General features: G+C 39.3%; 1 protein-coding gene across 1 annotated transcript in view; it reads left to right on the forward strand.

Moving 5' to 3' along the window:
- LOC120872594 (LIM domain containing preferred translocation partner in lipoma) overlaps positions 1-26521 on the forward strand; it is a 741069-nt gene that overhangs the window by 231236 nt on the left and 483312 nt on the right. The window contains exon 4 of the mRNA XM_040253102.1: positions 14260-14460. Coding sequence (XP_040109036.1) covers positions 14268-14460 — 193 coding nt within the window. The 5' untranslated portion in view covers positions 14260-14267. The remainder of the gene's footprint in view (positions 1-14259; positions 14461-26521) is intronic.

Below are 26521 nucleotides of genomic sequence, written 5' to 3' on the forward strand. Positions count from 1 at the left end.
GTGGTTCAGTTTCAGCTTCAGCTCTGCTTTAGAAGAAATAACTTCATTAACAATTTCATGCTTCTTGGATACTGCCTTACATATGTTTAAAGTGTGTATGTGTGTTTTATTTCCCCAGAATATTAGCCAACTTAGAGCATTTTTGACACACGGCATTGTCTTTTTTTTGCGGGGTAGTCAGTAATTGATAAAAATACAGAAGGCGCAACACCAGCACTCTCATCGAGAGAAATTTGAAAAGGAATAACATCCACCCCTGTCATTCTGAAACTGATCCGAAACAGCCTGGCTCATTTTTACTCAGCGGCTATTGGTCGACGCTTCTACAGATTTTGTCTCTGTTTCAAAATCTTGAAATAAAAGTGGAACAACTTCCAACATGACTTAAGAAAAAGGTCACTGGTTGAAAATGGTTTCAATTGTTTTGCTATTAAATGTGAAATTGCAAAACTAGCCTCTCTTACATAACTTGAATTTATAAAACATTCTAAAGAGAAGCCTGTCTGTTTTTTTATGCCATTTTAAATGCTAAGATGCTTCTCCAGGCTCTTGGATTGGTGTTAACCAGAAACTATAATTTCAGAGCTGTAATGCATTGAGTTTCTTTGTTTTTAAAAACTGTATCTTATGGTCCTTGAAGAGGAAAAGTTGTACCTCTTCTTCCTCCCTTTATTTTTTCAGTGACTGAGCAATTTAACTGAATTTAGCAATATCCTTGTATTTTAACCCTAAGATGAAGTAGATCTTGGGTTTAATAGACATTTAAGATGGAAATTAATTATCAGATAAACAAAGATTAACTTGGAAACCTTAATTTGTAATAATATTATCTAAATTCAATAATGTTAATTCAAATTATAGCCTTCAAACTCTATGCAAAAGCTCTGAACTAGTTTACAAGCAGTAATGTGATAGTAGGATGCAAACAGTACAGTTGACAGGTGACAGCTTTGTGAGCAATATAATGTTTGGAAGGCTGGAGGATAACAGTTAACTCTGTGTCTTGTTGCTATGCTTACTCTTGGCAGGTTATGTGGTCTGAGCAAACATTGCTTCAGAGTCACAAAGAGTAGTATCATGTGAACATGGCCTGAGATTTGTCAGTAGAGGGTTTATATTCATTGAGGACAAAGTGAACTTTTTCTGCTTTTTAAATGATATCGAAATAGAATTTTCTCTCTCTTAACTTAATATACTTTTCTTTGGGAATATCAATGTGAATTTATAATAAAGAAGAACACAAAATTATTTAAAAAAATCAAAATCAGTGAAAACATCCCTCAAGGGCTAGTAATAGTCTCTGACCTATCTAATGGGTACAACAGACCTGTAAACAGACAGCTAAAATGTGGTGTTTGTGTGTTTTAATACAAGTTTGAACAAGCTCTCAGGGGAATGCAGACAATGAGCAGCAATTAACTTATGGACCTACCCACTTGGCAGTGGGTTTAGAATGAAAGGATTCCAGCCAGATAACCACCAAGGGGATTGCTAGGCCTCATCGGAGATGCTGTTGGTGATTTTTCCCTTAGTCATTTTTTCATCCTGGTGAAGGTACAAGATATATATCAGGATTGTAAATGCTTATGAATCAAGCAATGAGAATCTCATCTTTGTAAAACCAGATTTCCACTTTTAGGAATAGACTTACCGAACTCAAAGAGCTCAAGGTATTTATTGTCCCCTTTTCTTGGTCTTGTACAGAAAAAAAACTGTTAGAATGAGACTTAAATCTCCTTAAGAGCACATTTTAAAAATAAGCACAGCACACTCTACAGACTAGCCGTACCATGATAGAACATAGCATGTTGTTGAGAGAGGGAATTTTTTAAAAAAGTTATTTATTTTTTTGATTGAAGGATAATTGCTTTACAGTATTTTGTTGTTTTCTGTCAAATCTCAATGTAAATCAGCCATAGGTATACATATGTTCCCTCCCTCTGAGCCTCCCTCCCATCTCCCTCCCCATCCCATCCCTTAGGTTGATACAGAGCCCCTGTTTGAGTTCCCTGAAACATACAGCAAATTCCCATTGACTGTCTATTTTACATATCACTACGTAAGTTTCCATGTTACTCTCCATACATCTCACCCTCTGCTCCCCTCTCCCTGTGTCCATAAGTTTGTTCTCTATGTCTCTTTCTCAGTTGCTGCCCTGCAAATATATTTTTCAGCATCATCTTTCTGGATTTGAAAGAGGGAATTTTGGAGATCATCTTCTTAATGCTTATTATTTTAGAGCTGGAGAATTTGAGGTCCAGACAGGGTACATATTTTCTTGTTCACTTAGCCAAGTATAACCATTGTCATTAAATGTGATCTGAAGTGCAATGTTGGGGTCATGAGTTCAGTGCTAATTTCCAGTGGCGTGCGTGCCCCTTTGGAAGAGAAATTCTTTGCTCCTGTGTCTATTTCTTTCCCTTTTACTCATTCTTTCTAGGTACTATCCAAAAGTCAATAGAGTTTCTCGATTGTTTAATGAAACTTTTCCACTACAAACCTTTCTAGAAGCAAAGTGACTGGGTGTGTATCCAATCTCTGATATGCACTAACTGCTGTGTTACATTGCATGAGCCATCTCAGCTTTTAAAAATCTTGGTTGTCAAATTAGAAGGAACAAATTGGTCCCTAAGATATCTCCCAGCTGGGACTTGCTGTGACCTCTTAGCCACTGAATAGCCTGTCTTGGCTGTTGTCACCTGGTTGTGGCAAATAAAAACCAAGGAGCTAGCAATTGGTGTGGTTCCATTCTCTCCTTTACCTTTTCCTGCGAGGCCTGGTCTTCCCTGCCAGGGTGGATTATTCCCTTTTTGTGTGACGTTCTGAATCTGGAGTGACAGTGTGAGGTGGGGTATGTTCTATTCTGCCTCACTTCTTTATCAGAGATGGATGTTTACTTGAATGGATTGATGCTTCTCCATCTTCCTGCTTCTTAGTTTACTGGCATCTGCAAATGTATTCATAGATGGATTTTCCCTGCCATCATCTGTATTGCCAGCCCTAGGGATTATACCTTTAGCACTGATTTGTATTCATACTAACTCTGTGCCAGGCACGTTGGCACTTAACCTGTTGATTCCTAGTCTACCTCTTCACTCCACCATCTCTACTCATGAGGACTCATGGGAGAGCAGCTGGTTTTGTAGGAAACCTCAGCTCGCTCAACTGGTGGACTTGCTAGGAGTCTTAAACCATGAGGGTTAGAAGGAATGATGGCAGGCATCTCATCTTCAGTTTAAAGATAAGGAGACACACTGAGGTTCAAAGAGGTCAGGTTACTAAAGTCACAGAGCCAATTAGCGGCTGAGCTAGAAATTCCACCCAAGTCCTCTGCATCTCAGTCCCATGTTTTTTCCTGTATTTCCAACTGTCTCTCAGATAGTCTATATAAAGGTTTGGCATTTCTGTAGAGATGTTCTCTTGTCACCCCTTCCGAGTAATGCCAGCTGTCCATGCAGAGAGTGGGGCACTTAGCCAGTGCAGGGCCAGAGCTGCCTGTAAAGAGAAGTGGAGTGAATGCATTGACATTTTCAGCCCATGGCAGATCCTGTTTGCCCTTCTAGCTCTCATCAGAAGAAGAGTGATTACATTTGCTGTTCAACTAACAATTGTGTGCAATTTTCAGCCTGCCTTGTTCTTTAACGTTGTCTTCCCACGCTTCTATCACATGCCATGGCATATCTATCTGCTTAGTAATTACACTGGTAGGGACTTACCTACACCGTTTGGAAAAGGTTTGCCTAAAGTACTTATTTGCTTGTGCATAATAAATCTTGATTGATACCTTGGTAATCTCTGAGATCAATCTAAGGTTCCCTCCCACAATGGAGAGGATTGAAGAGTCAGGAAACGGGTGACAAAAGAAAGAAGGAAAAACAAAAGAGGGCTGTGATTCCTCATTGATGAGTTAAGAGGAGGATTATGGATGATTAGGAATCTCCATGGCTGACTTTTACTTGTTTCTGGCTAGTTCTACAGTCAGGATCTTCCCTAGACTTGAGTTTTAAGTAGAGTTGTCATTTGCATTCATCTAATAATCCAGTCCAATTGGGCCTCCTCACTGGCTCAGCGGGTAAAGAATCTGATTGCAATGCAGGAGATTTGGGTTTGAACCTTGGGTCGGGAGGATGCCCTGGAGGAGAAATGCAACCCTCTCCAGTATTCTTGCCTTGGAAATCTCATGGACGAGGAGTCTGGTGGGCTACAGTAGAGTCGCAAAGAGTTGGACCTGACTTAGTGAGTAAATGACAACAGCACAAAATAGTCCAATCAAATCATTTTTAGAGGCAGCCACTGTGATCTCATAGAAATCAAAGATTGCACTATGAGTTTGTGGCATAGCTGAGACTGGGACCTGGGTCTGAATTCAGAAGATCAGGTATCTTCCAGCTGAGGACTAAGGTGTAGAAAAGGATATTTATCTGTAGTCTAGGGAAGGATGCACAGTGTACCACTTTAATAGTTCTAGAACTCTACTCAGTGTGGCAGCCTGGCTGGGAGGGGAGTTTGAGGGAGAATGGATACATGTATATGTATATCTGAGTCCCTTCCTTGTTCAGCTGAAACTCTCACAACATTGTCAATTGGCTATACCTCAATACAAAATAAAAAGTTAAAAAAGAACGCAGTTTTGAAATTCTAGGAAGGCACTGACTTTTATACAAAGAGGGAAGATTGTTAAAAAATCTCCAAAGATATAGGAAAGTGTTATTTAAATCTTAATCACTTAAGTGGAGAAGATGTTGCTAAGTACCCGAATCCTAAACTTAAGTCAGCCCTCAACTGCTTCTGATGTTTAGGTCACAAAGCAGTCTCTGAATTCGTCAATCTCTCAATTCTTCCACCAATAAAATAGTGATGTTCATACCTGTCTCTTCCTTCACTGTCATTCATTTATTCAGCAAACATTGACCAAGAGCCAGGTCTTGGGTTAATTGCCAAGGAAGATTTAGTGAATGCAACATGATTTAAAGATTAATATAGATGCTCTAAGTCAATTGTTTCCAACCCTTGAATCAGAATACATACATAAAGATTCCCAGATGAGTCTAGTGTGCAGTTTTGAAAACCACTTCTTTAAGCTTGTAGCATTTGATATTAGATAATACCATGCAACAGGTGACAGTTGTTTTTTAAATTTTGGTGAGCTATGTAAAGGTTTGACGAAGAGTACACTATTGATGTTAGAAAAGAAGCAAAACTTGAGCAAACACTAGTTCGTTCTATGTTTGTGGATGACTGTGAGTTGTCATTCACATTCTATCTTTAGAGAGGCTTGGTAACTTTTTTAGTATCAAGTGTCACTTTACCTGTAGCCCTAAGTGTTCCCACCCATAGAGGAAGGGTCTTGTTATCACTTGGCCTTTTGCAGTTGTTCGTGTTTCACGTTTCGTTGTGTCTAATCAGTTTGGCCAAACTTTCCGTTTGTAATCCTATGGCTCATTGAAGTTAGGTTTGGCAGAACAGAATGGAGAAGACATTTTGGCAAGTAGGATGCAGGAACTAGGAATGGATATAAAGCAAAATCTCCTGTTTCTAAGTGATGATTTCCTTTGGATTTCTTCTCCCTCCAAACAGACAGGTAGTACCATGGTGTGACGTTCATAGATTTTGGGTCCAAGACTTGTGTCCAGGCTTCAGCTTGGCTATTTGTTAGCTATGTATCCTTGAGCAAGTTATTTAACTCATAAAGCCTTACTTTCTTAATCTGCTAAATATGGAGAATGGTAACCCCACCACATATAATCGTCAGGATGAATATGTTGCAAGTAGGAATTTGGCATATAGTACATCCTCAATGAGAGTCTTCTTTGGTGGCACAGTGGTAAAGAATCTGTCTGCCAATGCAGGAGACTCAGGAGATGCAGGTTTGATCTCTGGGTTCAGAAGATGCCCTGGAGAAGGAAATGGCAACCCACTCCAATATTCTTGCCTGGAAAATTCCTTGGACAGATGAGCCTGGTGGGCCACTGTCTGTGGGGTCACAATGAGTTGGACACAACATAGTGACTGAGCACAAGCATATCCTAAATAAACACCTGCTATTTATTGCCAGTCTGTAGCTTTCTTATAACCTCTGAACAGTTACGAGGAGTAAGAACAAGAGCAACAGAGTGGCAATAAGTGAACCTATCTTAATTGCTTTGCATTTGATGACAGTTCCTGAATGTCTAGTACGTAGGGAGCCCCAGCTCTTTAACTCCCATCAGCAGAGGCATCTTGCTTAGTTGAGGGCCACTTCTCTTGTTTTCCTCTTTTCTGATGGTGTTTGTGTATTCTCAGGGCCTCTGTGTAGATCTTCCTTTTCACTTCTTGCTTTCATGATGATTATATACTTAGTGAAACCAGTCTAGAACCAGAGGAAGTAAGGGCAGGGTAAGTTTTGGTCCAGCAGAACCAGCTCTCACCAGTGCTTATCTTTGTGTTTACCACGGGTCTCTTTCTGAGAAGCTGAGAAACCCCAGGGAAATGTTCTAGTTTGCCCGTTCACTAAACTTGTGAGGTTTTCTCAAACTCATTTATCAAAATGAAGGGCTGTAATTAAGATTTCAGAGAAGGAAAGCACTCTAGAATATTAGAGCTAATTGGGACTTCACAGACATTCATTCTGCAAATGAGCATCCTCTCTCGTTAAAGGTCACACTGGCAAAGCTGAGACTAGAACTGGGGTCATAGGGACTCTTTGTCTATACTATTGTATTTTTCTCCTTCCTTGGATCCATTCTGCATGGATTAGTTTATATATATATATATATATATATATATATATATATATATCAGGTTTTCGCTCCTGTCAGATTCCTGTTCAAAGATGAATGTTCTAGCCTTTTCTTTCTCTATATAAGACCTTTGAAAAGCAAAGCTCATTTAACCTTGCCAATCTTTTCCCCACATCTTCTAAGCCCCTCATTTCAGTTCAGCTGGTCTGCTCCCTTCCTACAGGAATGCCTTACTTCTTCCTCCAGCTCACAGAATTTTCTGGCATTGTCCTTTGGTTTGTTTCATTTATCTTTTGGAGCCACCTAGCTTTCAGAGTCCTTGCTCATGGCTACTTCTGTGCTGGATCTTGTGACATATGCCAGTTTGTTTGTTTGTTTGTTTGCTCGTTTCGTTTCTTTTTGTATATCTTGATATTGCTCTTTTTCTGTTTTCACATATAAAATATATATCTTCCTCAGGTAGTTTTTAAACTCCTTGAAAGTGGGATGATAATCTGAATGATACGAGTACAGGATGAGATTTCGTTTTATCTGGAGCTCCAGCACTAGGCAATTAAATTTATTCATTCATTAAATTAACAGACATTTTTAATGAGTGCCTATCATATTTTAGGCCCTGAGGTTAGAGAATGATAATTACTTCTGCTCTCAAGGATTCAAGAGTTCAGTTTGTGATACAGGCAAGCAGAGAGGCAGACTGACAAGTGATGTGTGTGGCGACGATAGTATTCCAGGTGCTGTGGAAGTGTTGTGAAAGGGGACATAGCTTCAGCTGGAGGTTGGAGAATGTGAATTATGTCCTAAAGGACTAGTAGGAAGTCATGCTCAGAATCTAAATGATACATAGTAGTTGAGATATCAGTTTTAATCGAGAGGTATCTTGGATGAAAGGGAACAAACGTAAAACCTAGAAGAAATTGATGAATTTCCAGCAGAATGTAAATACTGCAAAATGACCTCAAAAGAAGTACAGATTTTTTACAATTATTGTAGAAATTCTTGGAAAGATGATTAAGCTTTATTATTAAAGAAAGTATCATATCTAGAGGAATTTACACTGAATTCTGATAAACCTTTGAAGATCAGATAGTCTTAATCTTACCATTAAACTAATCCAGACAGTAGAAGAGGATACAGAACTCCCATATCTAAGCCAAATAATGAAAAGTAAAACAAGTAGATAAGTAAAACAAGTGCCTGATGAACTATGGACAGAGTTTCCTGTACAGGAGACAGGGATCAAGACCCTCCCCATGGAAAAGAAAAGCAAAAAAAGCAAAATGGCTGTCTGGGGAGGCCTTACTAATAGCTGTGAAAAGAAGAGAAGTGAAAACCAGAGGAGAAAAGGAAAGATATAAGCATCTGAATGCAGAGATCCAAAGAATAGCAAGGAGAGATAAGAAAGCCTTCCTCAGCAATCAATGCAAAGAAATAGAGGAAAACAACAGAAAGGGAAAGACTAGAGATCTCTTCAAGAAAATTAGAGATACCAAGGGAACATTTCATGCAAAGATGGGCTCGATAAAGGACAGAAATGGTATGGACCTAACAGAAGCAGAAGATATTAAGAAGAGGTGGCAAGAATACACGGAAGAACTGTACAAAAAAAGATCTTCATGACCCAGATAATCATGAAGGTGTGATCACTCACCTAGATCCAGACATCCTGGAATGTGAAGTCAGGTGGGCCTTAGAAAGCATCACTATGAACAAAGCTAGTGGAGGTGATGGAATTCTAGTTGAGCTATTTCAACTGCTGAAAGATGATGCTGTGAAAGTGCTGCATTCAATATGCCAGCAAGTTTGGAAAACTCAGTAGTGGCCACAGTACTGGAAAAGGTCAGTTTTCATTCCAATCCCAAAGAAAGGCAACGCCAAAGAATGCTCAAACTACCACACAATTGCACTCATCTCATGCTAGTAAAGTAATGTTCAAAATTCTCCAAGCCAGACTTCAACAACACGTAAACCATGAACTTCCAGATGTTCAAGCTGGTTTTAGAAAAGGCAGAAGAACCAGAGATCAAATTGCCAACATCCGCTGGATCATGGAAAAAGCAAGAGAGTTCCAGAAAACATCTATTTCTGCTTTATTGACTATGCCAAAGCCTTTGACTGTGTGGATCACAATAAACTGTGGAAAATTCTTCAAGAGATAGGAATACCAGACCACCTGACCTGCCTCTTGAGAAACCTGTATGCAGGTCAGGAAGCAATAGTTAGAACTGGACATGGAATAACAGACTGGTTCCAAATAGGGAAAGGGGTACGTCAAGGCTGTATATTGTCACTCTGCTTATTTAACTTATATGCAGAGTACATCATGAGAAACGCTGGACTGGAAGAAGCACAAGCTGGAATCAAGATTACTGGGAGAAATCTCAATAACCTCAGATATGCAGATGACACCACCCTTATGGCAGAAAGTGAAGAGGAACTCAAAAGCCTCTTGATGAAAGTGAAAGAGGAGAGTGAAAAAGTTGGCTTAAAGCTCAACATTCAGAAAACTAAGATCATGGCAACTGGTCCCATCACTTCATGGGAAATAGATGAGGAGACAGTGGAAACAGTGTCAAACTTTATTTTTTGGGGCTTCAGAATCACTGCAGATGGTGATTGCAGCCATGAAATTAAAAGACACTTACTCCTTGGAAGGGAAGTTATGACCAACCTAGATAGTATATTAAAAAGCAGAGACATTACTTTGCCAACAAAGGTCCGTCTAGTCAAGGCTATAGTTTTTCCAGTGGTCATGTATGGATGTGAGAGTTGAACTGTCAGGAAGGCTGAGCACCAAAGAATTGATGCTTTTGAACTATGGTGTTGGAGAAGACTTTTGAGAGTCCCTTGGACTGCAAGGAGATCCAACCAGTCCATCCTAAAGGAGATCAGTTCTGGATGTTCATTGGAAGGACTCATGCTGAAGCTGAAACTCCAATACTTTGGCCACCTCATGTGAAGATTTGACTCATTAGAAATGACCCTGATGCTGGGAGGGATTGGGGGTAGCAGGAGAAGGGGACAACAGAGGATGAGATGGCATCACCGACTCGATGGACATGAGTTTGGGTGAACTCCGGGAGTTGGTGATGGACAGAGAGGCCTGGCATTCTGCGGTTCATGGGGTCGCAAAGAGCGACTGAACTGAACTGAACTGAAAACAAGTAGAAGAAAAACATAAGAAAATGATATTATTTATGATTTTATGTACAAAAATTCTTTGTAAAATAGCATATTTAATTCATCAGTATACCAAAACATTGTGACTGTGACTGAGTAGGATTTTTTCCTAGGACAGCAAAGTTTGGTTCAATATCTGGAAATCTAGGACATCTATCAACACAATTAATTACATATATAAGTTAAGGGAGGGGAAAAAGAGATGATCACATCAGTGTATGCTAAGAAGGGAAATGCAGAGATCCTAGAAAGGGATGAGTAACCAAGGAGATCAACATTTATTCTTTCACCCATTCATGCATAGCATATTATTCTAAGGGCTTCCTGGCCAGGCATTGTTGGGGCAGATAGGCAAGTGATAAAATATCGTATATGTGACTGTTATAAGTATGAAACAAATACCAGAAGAGCCCAGGAATTAAGCTACTCTTTTTGGATGGAGTTAGGGAAATGTTCACAGCATCAGAGATGTTTGAGATGGGTCAAGATGAAAAAAACAAACAGAAAAAAGGTTGGTGGAAGATTTGGTAGAAAGTAATGATGGCTTATGGTGATCGATGTTGTATTTGTGATCTCCGAAGATGATTTCGCTTTGGGACTAGGAACCGATCTTGACCACTCAAGAGGTTTTGTGTAGCAGAGTTTTATTAAAGTATAAAAAGGACAGAGAAAGCTTCTGACATAGACATCAGAAGGGGGACGAAGAGTGCCCCACTGAATTTTATCAAGGCCTTATATACTTTTACCAGACTCACTCTCACAACATACATCTTAAATTAACAAGATTAGAACTAACAATAGAAAGGTCTTACCAGACCTACTCCTACAACATGAGTCTTAAGATTAGTCAGAAGTTTCCTGTTAAGAAAAAGCAACATGTCCTCAAGCAAGATATATTGTTGTTCTGTAATCATTGGTACAGAGTTTAAGGAAAAGTAAGATGAGTTGTTTTGTTGTATAATCATTAGCTCTGGGCTTAAAGAAAAACACACACACATACACACACACAAATGTTTTATGTGACTAAGATACAGGAGTGTAGAAAAAAAAAATTGTGCTTTTCTCCTCCTCAAGAGCCCCAGACCCCTTTCTCCTCCTCACAGACCCCAGACTTCTTATCAATCTACCTAAGAATTATCTCTCTTAATAATGGGAGTTATATAGCATTGTTGATGGTGTACATAGCATGAGTAAGTCTTCAAGGTCATTAAATTTCATTATAAATCCTGAGAATGGTGTTACTGGGCCATTGTTAACATACAGAAGAATGGTTTGGGAAGATGGTGTTATGGTCTTATGCAAACAGATACTTAGCCAGACCCTGGCACTCCTTTGAGGTCCCTGGGGTTGCCTCCATGGGGAGTACAGTGTTAGGGTAATATATGGTGCTGGGGATAACAGAAAATATGGTGGGGGGCATGGTTTGCATATGGACACTTACTTTTCATTTTTCATAGTCTCCCAGAAGTTGCCTATTCCTTTATATCTACAGAATTTCTGAAAAGGCCAGGATTCTTCAGTCAATTGGCAATGTGCAATTGCTTTGGAAATGTGCCTCTTTGCTTTAGAAATCACTGTATCCTATATTAACCCATTTTTAAATTTCCTATTTTGGAATAGCTTGAGATTTATAGAAAATTTGCAAGGATAATATTAAGCCATTTAAAAAAATCTACAAATAACATTTATATTACAAATGTGTGTGATGCATTAAAATCTTCAAATGTTTATTTTATCCCACTTGTTCCCCACTTGTATTCATTTTAGTCTGACTGAAAGTAGAACAGACACTTTAACCCCTTTTAGTAAAACACTGAGGCTCAGTTAAACAAGTAAAGCCAAAATTAATGTTTCTCAACCGTGAGACATGAGCTTGGTTTTGGCATTAAAAAAAAAAAAATCTCATAGACTTTAAAATGTGCAGCCAGTTTTAAGAACCAGGAATAAACCAAATTCATAGTTGTTTTTCTGTATCGGTTTTGTGCTGGGGTTTAATGATTGTTTCAGGGTATATAAAATATGGTCCCCACTCTTCTGAGGAACTTAACTGTGTACAAAGCATATGCATAAGGGACAGGGGAGGAAGGGAAAAGAAGGCCCTGCAACCAGAGTGGAAAGTCGGTGTCACCACCATAGGCTTAAGAAACAGCAGACTCCTTATTCCTATGTTTGAGGCTTCCTCATTGGCTCATGTCATTCTCTTTGATCAGAGAGCTACATCTCCAACAATTTTCCTCTCTTCACTTTACATAGCATTTAACAGAATATAAAACACTTGAACACTGTTCTCTCACTGGTTGCCATGAAACTCTGTGAGAGCAGAGAGCAAGGGTACCTGGGACTCCAGATGAGGAAAGCAGAGCTTCTCAAGGCCATGTCACCCCTTCTGGTGTAGTTTAATGCCACCCAGGTCACACTGGGCCCCATCTTCCCCTGTCACCCTCATCTCTCCACGGCCATACCACGTTCTGACCCTGCGTTTTCTCCTGAGTTTCCAGTGTTCTTTGCTTCCCTAGTGGCTCAGTGCTAAAGAAACCGCCTGTCAATGCAGAAGACACAGGAAATGAGGGTTCAATTCCTGGGTTGGGAGGATCCCCCAGAGGAGGAAATGGCAGCCCACTCCAGTATTCTTGCCTGAAAAATCCCATGAACAGAGAAGCTTGGTGGGCTATAGTCCATGGGGTCGTACAGAGTTGGACACGACTGAGCAACTGTGCACACACGCGCGTACACACACACGTGTGCACACACACACGCGTGCGTGCACACACACACACACACACACACACACACACCAGTGTTCTTTGTTGTTACAGACATCTGGAGGTAATCATGGAGCCCTCTCAATTAATTCAGCCCCAGTAATAAATTACAGGGTGGATTTGGGGTTGAAGAGGGTGAGGAAAGCTTCCGGGCCTCCCCTTGCTGGAGAGCTCTTGCAATCAGACTTGGAGAGCCCTCCTCAGGGAGAGAATGTGAGGATCAGCCCCAGCCTGCATGCTGCCTGGAGGGGTGGTTGCTTTATCCTGACACCAAGACATCGTTTTTCTTTCCTCACAGAGCATATTTTAGTCTGAGTAGGGCTGTCCCTGGGCTGGCTGTCGTATCCACTTCCTAATTGAATTTTTCTTAAAGATCCAGTATGGTTTGAGCTCACTGATGGGCAGAGCTCCTGATGGGTGTCATGGGGGGCTTCCCTGTGCTTATAGGGGCTGAATATTTTAGCCCCTGGCCATTATGCAGCAGTACCTTTCTCGGGCATTGCGGCAAACACTGCCCCTCTCCGGTTTCCAAGTACCCCTTGGTGAGCAGCAAGTACTGCTTCTGCCAGAGGCATCATCTTAAAGTGTCCTGCCATGCACTAGTCATGCCCTTGTTTCAAGAATAAACCTTGAATGATTCCTTAATGCCTGCAGAATAAATTCAAAGTCCTCAAGTTTAGTGCTTTGGTTCCATCCCACATTTTTAGTTACTTTGCTAGCTACTTTTCCGTTTTCCCCCTCCAGCCACACTAAATTGAAGTTCTGTGTACTTGTCCTACCCGTGCAACGTTGCCTATGTTATTCAGGCCTGACCTCTACTCAGCATTCAGAGCTCAATCTGAAGGTCACCTCATTAATAAGGACTTAGTTCTGCTCCCTGCAAGAAGTAATTTTACCCTTTTCTGCATTCCAGTAGCACTTTATTTTTTACCTCACTTAGATAATATATGTATGTATTTATGTGTTGATTGCTCAGTCGTGTCTGACTCTTTGTGATCCCATGGACTGTAGCCCAGGCTCCTCTGTCCATGAGGTTCTCCAGGCAAGAAGAGTGGAATGGGTAGCCAGCCATTCCCTTCTCCATGGGATCTTCCTGACCCAAGGATCGAACGTGGGTCTCCCACACTGAGGGCAGATTGTTTACTGTCTGAGCCACCAGGGAAGCCTCACTTAGATAATATCATCATTTAATTGATGTGGTAATCATTTTAATAGATTGTTAATGAAATTGAAGCTTTTTTTCCAACCTTACTGATATACGATTCTCCTACCATAGAAACTTCTTAAGGCTAGGAACCATTTCTTGTTCATATCTATTACCTGAAGAATGCTAGGCACTAAAATAGGTAACTGTTGGAAGAGAGGTATTCAAGATGGGTTGAGGGGAGTGTTCAATTTTTCTCTTCCTTCAGTTAAGGTAGTTTTTTTCATAACTCTCCACCTCCTCCTCCTTCCTTCCTTCCTTCCTTCTTTCATCATCTCAGAGTCTGTTTTCAAAATTTCATTAGGTATAGATTAAGAAGAAACAATAATGAAGTGAACTATACTGCTTTCATTTTGGTGTTTCTTTAAAAGCAACGGTTTCTTTTTACTTCTAGATTCAACAATGTCTCATCCATCTTGGCTGCCACCAAAAAGCACTGCTGAGCCTCTTGGCCACGTGTCTGCACGGATGGAGACCACCCATTCCTTTGGGACCCCCAGCATTTCAGTGTCCACACAGCAACCACCCAAGAAGTTTGCCCCAGTTGTTGCGCCAAAGCCCAAGTACAACCCATACAAGCAACCTGGTGGTGAAGGTGAGTGTGGGCATTGCCGAGGTGGCTGCCTACAACAGGAGAGTTCACTGTAATAAAAGTGATTTGTAGGACAGTGTTGCATTGGGAAAATAATTTTGTAGTATGGTTATCATAGTACAGAGACTGTCAAACGTTGAAGAACACCTAGTAACCACCTAGGCAACTCTTCTTTTGGGCATACAGATTGAAATCTGTTAGGGGTTATCTGACTGTGGTTTTGGCCAGAGCTAAAACTAGAGCCCTCCTCTCTTCTTTCATAGCTCAGTGTCCTTCTGTTGCAGTATCCTCCACCCCCATCCCATCGTCTTGAGGAATGTGCCTCCCACCCATGTCCCCTCCCTCTTGCCATCAGACAAGTGTCCCACGTGCTACCAAGCAGTGATCTGATGGTGTGTCCGTTTGAAGTGACCCCAATAAGGCACTTAGACTTTTTTTCCCTTCTCTAGTTATTTTGTCTAGATTGTTATTTTGTCTCTTCATTTCGGGGGAGAGGTAGGATGAATTTCCCTCTAAGATGAAGAGGATAAAGACAGTCCCGCTTACCGAGAATGGGGCAGAACTGTGTGGAGGGCTTAGTAGTTAGGACAGTCACTGCATACTTGAGGGTCAGGATGGGGCAGGTTCTGTATCATGTTGGCATGTGTGAGAGGGAGGGGAAAAACAGGTGATGGTTGCGCTTCAGACGTCTTCACTCGGAGTGCTGAGAATTCTAGTGAGTTGGACCCTCAGCCGAGTCTTTCAGTGTTGAGATGCCCCATCCTCGTCACCATACTTTGTGGGGTCCTCTCACTGCCCAGCTGGTTCTCTAGGGACACTGGCTCCATCTCTGACCCTCTGCAGCTCTTTGCTCCACTCTGCTGTTTCTTACCATGCTACCTCACCACCCTTTTGTTCCCTGTTACAACCCTGCTTGTGTCACCTTCTCCAGCATCTGGGCGTGCCCTGGATTGGAGGGAATCGGAAGTAATCTCTTCCCTGCGTTTCCACAGGCATTGTATTCTGACTGTCAAATTCCTACTTTGGTTGCTCCTCCTGCTGTCCTTAATCTGCCACTGTTGACCAGATGGTCTGTGTGAGGCACTCTGCTTGTTTATTGTCGTTCTGTTGCCTTATCCTATAACTCTATGAACCCAGTGCTTTTTCACATCAAAAAATGGGAACCTAGAGATGAGAGGTGACACTCTCTGTGGTTCTGAAGTGAGGCTATCGTCCTCACCCAGCCTGCTCTGCTGCTCGTCCCCCTTTTCCTGGCATATGTGGCACTTGGGCCCCATATGATGGTGACACCTCCTCACTTCCTTATAAGAATGTAAGCTTTGTTTCCCCATTTAAGCAACAAGATATGGTTTCTCACTCATCCTTATGTTCCTCTTGGCTCTTATTATGCTACTGTGTTTTTAGTGGGAATGGTTGTGTGTGGTCAAATGTATGTCTATATCTTCTTATGTGTATATATATTTGGATGGATGGCGGATGGCTGGATGGGTGAGTGCACTGCTCAGTAATTCTCTTGCAATAAACAGTTTGGAACGTGGCATCCTCTCTCGAAGCAACTCAGTCTCATTGAATTTCTGAAGTCTTGAGTCTTTCTTGCAATTCTGCCAGTCTCTCTTTCTTTTTAATATAACCTTTTTTGAATACGTAAAGGAAGAGATTTCTTTTGCATATATGCATTTTAAAGGCAAACATGGATAAAGGTTCATGGATATTCAGACTTTTTAAAATGTAGCTCCGTCTCTTCATCTGCTTTATTTTATGACATGATATTTGTTAGAAGTGTAAGATTTACTTTCCTTTATATTTAATTTAAATGTTAGTGCATCTTCTGTTGCCCTCAACATTTTTATAATTCATGTTACTTTTGTTTAATTTTTAATACATTTTCTAAAGTTTATATGCATTTTCTTTTTCTTTTTTGGTCCATTTAGAATGTTCTGTACCATTAGTGAAATCCCCAGGTAGTAGGTAACACAGTTTTCATTTATAGGGTGAGTTGATGATGCCAAGGTCTTGTTAGCTCAGCTCACTCTATCCTTTGCCTCTAAATATACTGACCCTCAATTTTTTGCCCATAAAGCCTTAGCATTCATAGCTTAATTCAGAGTCTGACTTCCAAGAACCTCAGCCATGAAGACAGTGTAAAACTAACAGAAATCATAGCCCACCTTTTGCTGGTGTCAAGATGTAAAACTGCAGTGCAGAGAGTGTAAGTGATTTGTTTGAAGATGGATGACCTGCTTGTCATCAAGTTGGTGCTGGACCTCAAGTCCCCTTGGCCTGAGTCCAGAGTTATCAGGACCTTGTATTATACTCTAGCGAGGACTGTTTCCCTGTACTGTAACCTCTATGCATCTCATACAAAATCCTTTGCACAACTGTCCTTCTAATAGATTTGCTTGTATGTGGGCCTGTCTCCTTTGGTAGATTCAGACCTTTTGGAGGTGGGGCTGCCTTACTCATGCCTTTACTCCCAACAGCATCCAGAAGGACACCTGACACACGGTAGATATTCTGTGATGTTTGCAGTGATAGTTAAGCTACAGCACTGTGAACCTGCTTATCCAGGTTCATATTCAGGCTTCTCAAATACTTTTCAGGGTTTATGGTTCTGCATGGGTTATTTTTACTTCCTCTCCCCTTTCCTTGAGCTTGGTAGCCTAGGATTCGTTTAACCACTGCTACCTTGAAGTTAGTTACTGATTACATTTCTCATCCTGGTCTTATGTCTGTAATCTCTGGGGTTTGCTTTCTCATTTTTAAAATTCTGACTGTGAAAGTTGAAAAAGTGCCCACGTGTTTTCCACATCAACTTATATTTATGTGATACCATATGTTATAATTTTCTTTTATAAGGTATTCCACTAATAACTTTCTCTGAAGGGCTTTGGCACATTTAAAAGTGGGGTGTACTTTTTTTCCCAGTTAGTAGCTCTTTAGGCCTTAGGGTTTTGTGATTTTGCTACCATTGTTCTCATTTATCATTGATTTTTTTTTTTCCAACAACTTGTGTGTCTTGGAATGCCCCTGCATTTCCAAATGCCTTTCTGTGTCTTGTACTATATACTTATGAGCCCATGTATATTTTTTATTGTTTTGTCTTCTTGCAAATTTTACTGTGTTAAGTGTCTGTGTATTTTTTTATGGAATGATTTTGGTATGTATGTGTGGTTTTATCTCTTTACCTTCTCTTCTAGACTGGTGAGGGAATAAGGTGACATGATTTTTCTTTTGGTCTTTAAAGTACTAGTAGTAGTCTTCTTTATCTTGTAATCTGGGCCCTCTCTCTGCTTCCAATTTGCAAAAATTTCCCAAAGCCTTAGACTTTGATGGCAGAACAAGGTATAAATCTTGCTTTTTCATCCTTGGTAGATACCAAAGAAAATGATCTGTTTTCTTTTATTAATACATTGTTTTATGAAATGATTTTGAAATTTTCTTACTATTTTAACTCTGGCAGTTGGAAATTCTTTCTCTCAATAATTTGGCTGAAGGAACTGTGATAATATTTTGTGTTCCTTATTACAGTAGATTATAATACAGAAAGATTTGTAAAGTTTGTAGGTTTGTAAAGTTGGAGTTAGCTTGTGGTCTGGAGTTGACTTTCTCCAATTTCTGAAATTTCTTTTAAAAATATTTTTTATATAAGAGTTTTAAAAAGGTGAATCCATAGGGTACAAATTCCACATGGTCATTTTAGTAGAATTCCTTTTGTTTGTACAATCCATTATAATTTTTCTAGCACTTCCGTATTCATTGTTATTTAATTCTCAAAAGACTGTTCTTATTGTAGCTCTCTGAGTTAGATAGAACAGATGGTATTGTAATTATACCAAGTAGTAAACTACCCAAAGTAAAGGGTATTATTCAATAATTATTCAATAATATGTGATTATTCAACCATGTGATTATCACATAGTTGATAAAATTGTAGAGCAAGGCTCCATTTTTTATATCTAGGGCTCTTGTTGATTTTAGGAGGTTCTATTTACTAGAGATTGGGCTAGATAGCCTCATCTATTTTGAATTCATTATTTTATTATTTCATGATTTTTCTTTGAAATTAATTTCAAAATGGTTGCTTTTTAAAAAAAAAAAAACTTTTCCTATGTATATTACCTTATATGCTTTTGTATAATATAAACAAAGCCTCTGTTTTCAAGCTTTGCCTACCTTGCTTCACCTAGACTTGTAAAGTCAAATTAGAATAGGTGAAGTAAATTCTATTCATTGAGGATCCTAAGCCTGGAAATTTTTTACTAGATCTCTGTGTTTTATTCTACCTGAGGTTCCCAATCCATTCTGTGGAGAGGGAGTAGTTATTGCCTGTTGCTAACCCTAGGTAAATGTAGTACTGAGAACAAAATGCCATCTTAAACAATTGGTCTCCCATGATGGAAATGGCAGCCAAACTTGTTTCCTTTCCACTTTCCTGCCCAAGCCTTTCTTCATGTTTTAATCACAAAGTCTTTGAGAAGCAGAACTAGAAAACAGTTTGAAGATTTTCTAGGGCAGTTCTTTCACTTGTCAGATGTGAAAACTCAGTCTGAGAGGGGAAAGAATATCTTCCCAAGATTATCCAGGAGTTTGGGGCTGAACTGGCTCCAGAACTCAGGTCTTAAATGTGCTCATTCCATTAAGTCTCTGCTGTCTTAGATCGAAAGAGACAAAATTGGAGCTTGGTTCCTAGGAATTGCTGAGTCTTTGATTATTGCTATTTGGTGTTGATCTGGCCCTCAGTGATGTGAAGTCATGTAACCTGGTCAGGCAGGACATATTTGTTTTTTCAACAGATAGCAAAAATGTGAGTGAAATTGATGGCCACTTATGGCAATGTATTTGAAAAAGTAATTTGGAATGAATTATTTATGCCATTTTAAATTTTGTGCATATAAACCAATTTGTTGCTGCTTTGACTCTTGAGAGTCCCTTGGACTGCAAGGAGATCCAACCAGTCCATCCTAAAGGAGTTCAGTCCTGAATATTCATTGGAAGGACTGATGTTGAATTTGAACCTCCAATACTTTGACCACCTGATGTGAAGAGCTGACTCATTTGAAAAGATCCTGATGCTGGGAAAGATTGAGGGCAGGAGGAGAAGGGGATGACAGAGAATGAGATGGTTGGATGGCATCACCGACTCAATGGACATGAGTTTGAGTAAACTCCAGGAATTAGTGAGGAACAGGTAAGCCTGGCTTGCTGCAGTCCATGGGGTCACAAAGAGTTGGACATGACTGAGTGACTGAACTGAACTGAACTGAACTCCTGTTGCAGTTAGTGAAAGCTTTTATTTTTTATTCCTGAAATAATTGGTAGTAGAAAATGTGTAAGGACTGATGTGAACTCTGAGCAAGTCGTATCTGAGTATTTCTGCTCAACCTGCACTGTCTCTGGAGTCCTCTAGTCTCTTCCCTGGTGTGAAAGGTGAATCTGGCCTGTGACTTTGCAGGTACAAAGGGGAAACGTCGTCTTTGTATAGTTCTAACAGTCCTTTTAAATCGCCAGCCATCACAGAACACTCACAGCTTCTCAGACTGTTTGTTATAACTGTGGTCTGTCAACAGGACAGTCACAAGTTCACTGAAAACACTCCAGTTTGACTGGTGTGCCCCTTTTCTGGCTCAGGGCAAGCATCTTTAGCCTCATCTCTCATTGTGAAGTACAGTAAATGAGTTTAAGTTTTCAGAGACTGCGGGGGGAAAAGATAAGCTGTGTATTCATTAGAGGGTCAGATACTAATTGTATTTGTTTGATCTTTACATGGCATCTTCCTGAAGAGAAAAGAACTTATAATTCTTTGTATGAAATCATGAAATCAGACTTTACGAAATATGCATAGGCCTTATTGACCCTCAAAAGAGCCAAGATTCAGTGCTGACTTGGTGGTCAGGGCATTCACATTCAATCCTCAGTTTCACTCCTTGACCTTGGACATGTCAATTTTCTGTTTCATGTTTTCTTACTTTATAAAACTAGTTGGTAATATTAATTATCTTATGAGGTGGTTTTGTGGATCAGATATAATGAGTATAAAAATGTTTAACAAACCATAAAATACCTTACAACTCTAGGAATTACTTTTGCATTCTCATTTAACAATCATTTACTTAAAGCAGAATTTGCGCCATACAGACACTCTTCTAGGAGCTGAAGTAATGAGCCAAATAGAGACTGATCTCTGCCCTTTTAGAGTGTATTCCTTGCTATAATAAAAATAATAGATGCTTTGATTAATATTAAGTAATATTGATAAAATTATTAAATAGTATTTAATAAATGTACTTCACAATTTCATACAGACCATTACTAATAATTAACTAATAATACCAGTACATAAGATTAATAAATGTATAGCAGTATAAATACAGTTATTAATAATATTCACAAATACTGATAAACAGTATAAACTTCTAATATTAGTGATAGGGATCTTAGTGCCTCAATATTATATTGTTATACAATTCTTGAACCAGAATAAATCTTAAAAATTATTGAATACACATTCATTTCTCAGATAAGGATAGTTACTTCCATAATACATTTCTAGGAGGTATAGGGCCTTTGCTCTAGGAATGCTGTAAATAGCAAATCAAAATTGTTGAATACAGGCAGGTGTTACTACCTCAATTGTGAAGCTTCAGCAAGGTCAGGTGTTTGTTCAGTATCACAGAACAGTAAGTGGTGAAGCTGAGTCTGGATCTGGTGGATCCTTCCATGATTATTGTAGTTCTATGTCACTGAAGGGTTTGGGGTGATTTGCTTATAATCTCCAGTGATAGAATTAATGTATGTGCACAGAATGGATTAAATGTTTTAGGACAAAAAGGAATTCATGAATTGTTGACAAAAATCTCTTATAACTTGCCACTTAATTAACTGCTGAAATGAATGCCTTAAGAAGGTGGTAGATTTTTCATCCAAGTCTGACTCCAAAAACCTGTGAATAATGCAATACTGTGTGGTGAAGTTCTCTTTAATCTTCTTCATTTTTAAATTATATAAATGTGAAGTACAATTTTCACTCCATATTTTAAAATGAAGAAAGTTTAATTTCTTGTTCAAGAATGAAAATAAATAAACACCTACAGAAGGAAATGGCAACTCACTCCAGTATTCTTGCCTGGAGAATCCCACGGACAGAGGAGCCTGGCATGCTATAGTCTATAGGGTCACAAAGAGTAGGATATGACTTAGCAACTAAACAGCCACAACAACAAATGTATACTAGCCATATGATTTAGTTGTCGTACCCCGGGGGCCTGGAAAATCCTATGGACGGAGGAGCCTGGTAGACTGCAGTCCATGGGATCGCTAGGAGTCGGATACGACTGAGCGACTTTACTTTCACTTTTCACTTTCATGCATTGGAGAGGGAAATGGCAACCCACTCCGGTGTTCTTGCCTGGAGAATCCCAGGGACGGGGGAGCCTGGTGGGCTGCCGTCTATGGGGTTGCGCAGAGTCGGACACGACTGAAGTGACTTAGCAGCAGTAGCAGCAGCAGGGGTATTTAATCCAGAGACATGATAAGTTATGTTCAGAAAAACTCTTATACATGAATGTCATAACTTATTTTATAATGGCAAGAGACTGGAAACATCTTAAATGTCCTTCAGTCGGTAAATGTTTAAACAGACTCTGATCCGTCCATCCAATCTATTTATTAATAAGAAGGAATGATTTACTGATACATGCAGCAGCTGGATTCACCTTAAGGGCATTAATGCTTAACGAAAAAGGAAAAATCACTCTGGAAGGATTACATATACCATATGATTTCATTTATAAGAGATTCGTGAGATGATGAAACTCTAGAGATAGAGAGTCATTTAATAATGGTTGTTGTGGGGACAGGATGAGGGGTGGACTGGTGCAGAGAATAGGTGTTCACATGAAGAAAAAGCAACGGTGAGTTGGTGGTGGAAGAGTTGTGTATCTCTCTTGGGGTGGTGGTTACATTAACCTGTACATGGGTTAAAACAGCCTAGCTCTAATATACACAAAGGAATACAGGTTAAAATATGGTGAAAACTGAATAAGGACTCATTAACAGTAATGAAACAAAGTCAGTGTTCTTGGCTTTAATATTATATTATGTCTTTTCATATGTTACCATTGGGAAAAGGTGAGTGAGTGGTTCTTTGGACTGTTTATATTGTATTTACAACTTTCTGTGCATCTATATTTTAAAATAAAAAGTATAACAACCATATATAAATAAATACATATAGATTTCTTAGTGTTTTTTTCTCCTTTTTAGAGTACCATCTTTTATGCACCATTTGGAGATCACTTTTATAATGGTTTTTTAAAGCAAGTCAGTCCTCAGACTGACTTGAGGAACATTAAAGAAAAAAAAAAGAACACCGTCTTTGGGGCTCACATCAGTCCTACAGAATCAGAATCTCAGGGCATGGGTCCTAAGAGGCTACATTAAAACAAAATAAAACTTGTCAGGTAATTCTGATTGGGTCTCAACCAAAATTTGGGAACTATTTGTTTATTTCAGTAACTTCGGGGGTCCGTCGTCTAATGTTCTTGAACCTTCTCCAGGTGCTGTGGGTACAGATCCTCTCCTTAATGACAGTAGCTGGGGAAGTCTTATGCTTCTTTTACGTGTAAACAATGTAGAGATTCAGGGACTCAGATCCTCCTTCACGATGCTATGCTTTTCCCCTGTGCTTTCATTGTAAATACCAATTTCCTGCATATGTTGTCCCAAGGAGTTTTAACTGGTGTCCAAAAACTAAACAAGATGTAAAGATAAAAGAAAGATTCTTCTAGAATGCCTCAGCAATGCCCAAATTCCTTCATAATAGAACCCTTGCTCTTGCATGATTTCAGGTAGCAATGCCTGAAATCTCAGCTGATTTTGGGTCATGACAGGCCTATGTAAATCATCTATAAATAGATTCATTATGAATATTATAAGAATAAACCCGACACCTAAGCCTTTTGGCAAATATACCATATAAAGAAATCATAGCCTGAAACAATGATTGACCCTAGGAGCTGTAAAAGAAAAAAAAAATCATGATATGATATTTTTATCCTCCTTCCTTAGATTTACAATGTCCAGAGATTGGATGGCTAGGAATAGCACCAGGGACAGAGGAGGGTAGGACCCTGAGCTATGACACCCTGAGCCTACTGTGTGCTTTGACCTTCCAGCATCTTTTATTATCCATTCTGTATGTTTTCCTGTGTCTTGCTGGTTTCAGGCAGAATAGATTGTGTGCTAGTCAAGATAAACAGGCAATAGCAGATGTTGCAATCTATAAATTAAATGAATTAAAGGACATGAAAGATGTGGTGTTGGAGGGATTGGGAAAGCTTCAGAGGGAAGGAGACATCTGAGCTGACTCTTGGAGAGTGAACTAGTTGTTATCCACACAGGAAAGGGTGGCAGACAGCATGGCATGCCAAGCAAAGGGAATGGCATGTGAATGCAGGGCAAGGTATCCCTTCTGACGCTTGTAATTTTTGAATTTCTTTGCTGACGTCCTTAGGTAGTGCATTGAGGCTCCTAGTAGCTTTTCAATATGAGCAAAGTAACTTCAATCTGAGTAGACTCAACATCTCATGTGCTTTGACACATATCTCTAGGAATAGCTCCAGAAAGGTGGCTAGCTACAGGGAGGAAATACCAAGAAGCAAAAGTATATCAGTCTTATTACACTCTGGGCAAGAGCTACTATGCTGGTGGTTCTGGCCAGAATGGTCAGCCATTTCTTTCCAAGAGTCTATCATGCTTGAGAATGAAATGTTTCTATATGTAGAGATGCTAAGACCATCTCTACATGTCTACATCTCTAAGATATCTCTACATCTCTAAGGCAGAGGCAAAAACCAAGTCTGCCTTTTAATTCTCCCCAAACTAAGTTAAAGCAGTCTGTTTACCCAGTCAAATACTCATCCTTAAGAATGTGATATGTGAGCCAACTATAACTTTGTTGTTGTTGTTCTGGTTTATCTCCTTTTTGAGTGATCCTGAGAAAATAGGAAGCAGCAAGAAGGACTTTATTATGAAATATTCATTACAACTTGCAACTTTAAAGATGTGCGTGTGTGAATTGTTTGTGAAGCACTTTCCCACATAATATCTCACTTAATTACCACTATATTCTGTAACATTATTATGGTTCCTTTATTATTAAGGTTCCTAGAGACAAATGAAAAATCTGAGATTCAGAGGATTCAGGATGAAGCTTATAAATGGGCAAGCCACATTTGATCAAATTTGAGTGTTTTCCCTTCAGTAACCATTGGTAATGTAGAATAACCACTGCATAGTCACTGTTGACTATTGCTATTACTGATACAGTTTCTCTGGGAGAATTTTGTTGTAAGAATGTGGGAGACATTTTAGTGGACTTACCTAGTCTATTTCTCCTGAAGGCCACTCAGCTTCATTCTTAACCTGATCTTTTCTGTTGCCCTATGAAAGATGGGTATCTTGACCCTCAGTATACAGAGACAAAGCGAAACAACCAGCACAGGGCAAAGGTGGGATTTGAATCCTTGTTTCCAAATTCCAAGTCCAGAGCTTTTCCTCTGCACTACTTTGCATCTTGTGTTAATGTTATGAATAGTTTTTAAAAGAAAACTCTCACACTTATTTTTCTTAATCTTTACCAGAGATATTTGAAGTAGAATTTGTCCAAATAACATGTGAAAATTACTTAGCATCACCTGTGCATGAGATGGTGTATGAAAGTATAAAACAGCCAAGGTAATCTCTGTAAATCATCATCAAGAAGGCAGTATTTCAGAGAGCCTTTGGAAAAACCATTTGAAATAGCCATTAATTCCAGTGAATTATGTCATCTTGTTTAGACTTAGATGTCATTAGTAGTTTTATTGACATTAAAATGAAGTTAAAATGACATTTAAACTTGCTGATATTTTGTTATTGATTTGTTCCTATATAATAATGACTTGTGGTTTATTAAGTGCTTCCTTTGTAAAAATTATTTACTAGAAAAGAAACCTCCAAGTTAGATGGTGTGTGTCTATAAACATCACTATTTAAGGTGTTATACACACTCACCCAGGGCTTCCCTGGTTGCTCAGCTGGTAAAGAATCGGCCTGCAATACAGGAGACCCTGGTTCAATTCCTGGGTTTGGAAGATCCCCTGGAGAAGGGAGAGGCTACCCACTCCAGTATTCGTGCCTGGAGAATCACCATGGACAGAGGAGCCTGGCAGACTATAGTCCATGGGGGGTCACAAAGAGTCAGACATGACTAAGCGCCACACAGCACAGCATATACCCACCCAAAGCTCAGTAGGCTGAATTTGCATCTTCATATCTCACCCTCAGCGTTCTTCTTCAGTTTCCTTACTCAGCCGAAATCAGATGCATCTTATGCCATTTTTATTCAATGGAACTCTAATAGATAGGAAAAGAGTAAAAACACATGTTAGCCCTTAAGCAGTTTATATTTTCATTGGAAACATGACATATGAAAATAATCAGGTAACTCACATTATAAAGCTATAAATTCTGTTTGTGAAGCGACTTTATGGCTAACTTCTCAGAGGGTTCAGAAAGAAGAGTTTACTTGGGGCCAGGATAGGATTGAAGGATAAAAGAAGGGAGGCTCAAGAGGTAGTGGTTAGGCACATAGACTCTAACATCAGATCTGGGTTCAAGTCTTTTTTTTTAGTCCTTACTTCTCTAAGAACTTGAGCTAACTGGTTTAAGTAGCTACTTAAGCTCTTTCAATATGTTCTTACATTAAAATAGAGATACACATATCCCAAAGAGTTATTTTCAAAATTAAGTGAATAAATTAGCATAATATCTGGCACAAAATAATGGTTAAGTTGTTGGAAGCTGCCAGCATTATTGGTGCTGTTATTATTAAAATTAAAGCATGACCATTAACATTGGGAGTGATAATCCATAGTTTGTTCATCCTTAGACTTTTAATTGTAATTATCTAAATATAACTCTTACTGGCCATTTTAAAAAATAACCATGGTTTTATCTTTTTTTCCTATGGTAATCTTTTGCTATTTGACATTTTAGAATAGGCTTGTCTTATTCCTGGTAGAAT

This window comes from Oryx dammah, unplaced genomic scaffold, assembly GCF_014754425.2.
Source record: "Oryx dammah isolate SB20612 unplaced genomic scaffold, SCBI_Odam_1.1 HiC_scaffold_2, whole genome shotgun sequence".
Taxonomy (NCBI): Eukaryota; Metazoa; Chordata; class Mammalia; order Artiodactyla; family Bovidae; genus Oryx; species Oryx dammah.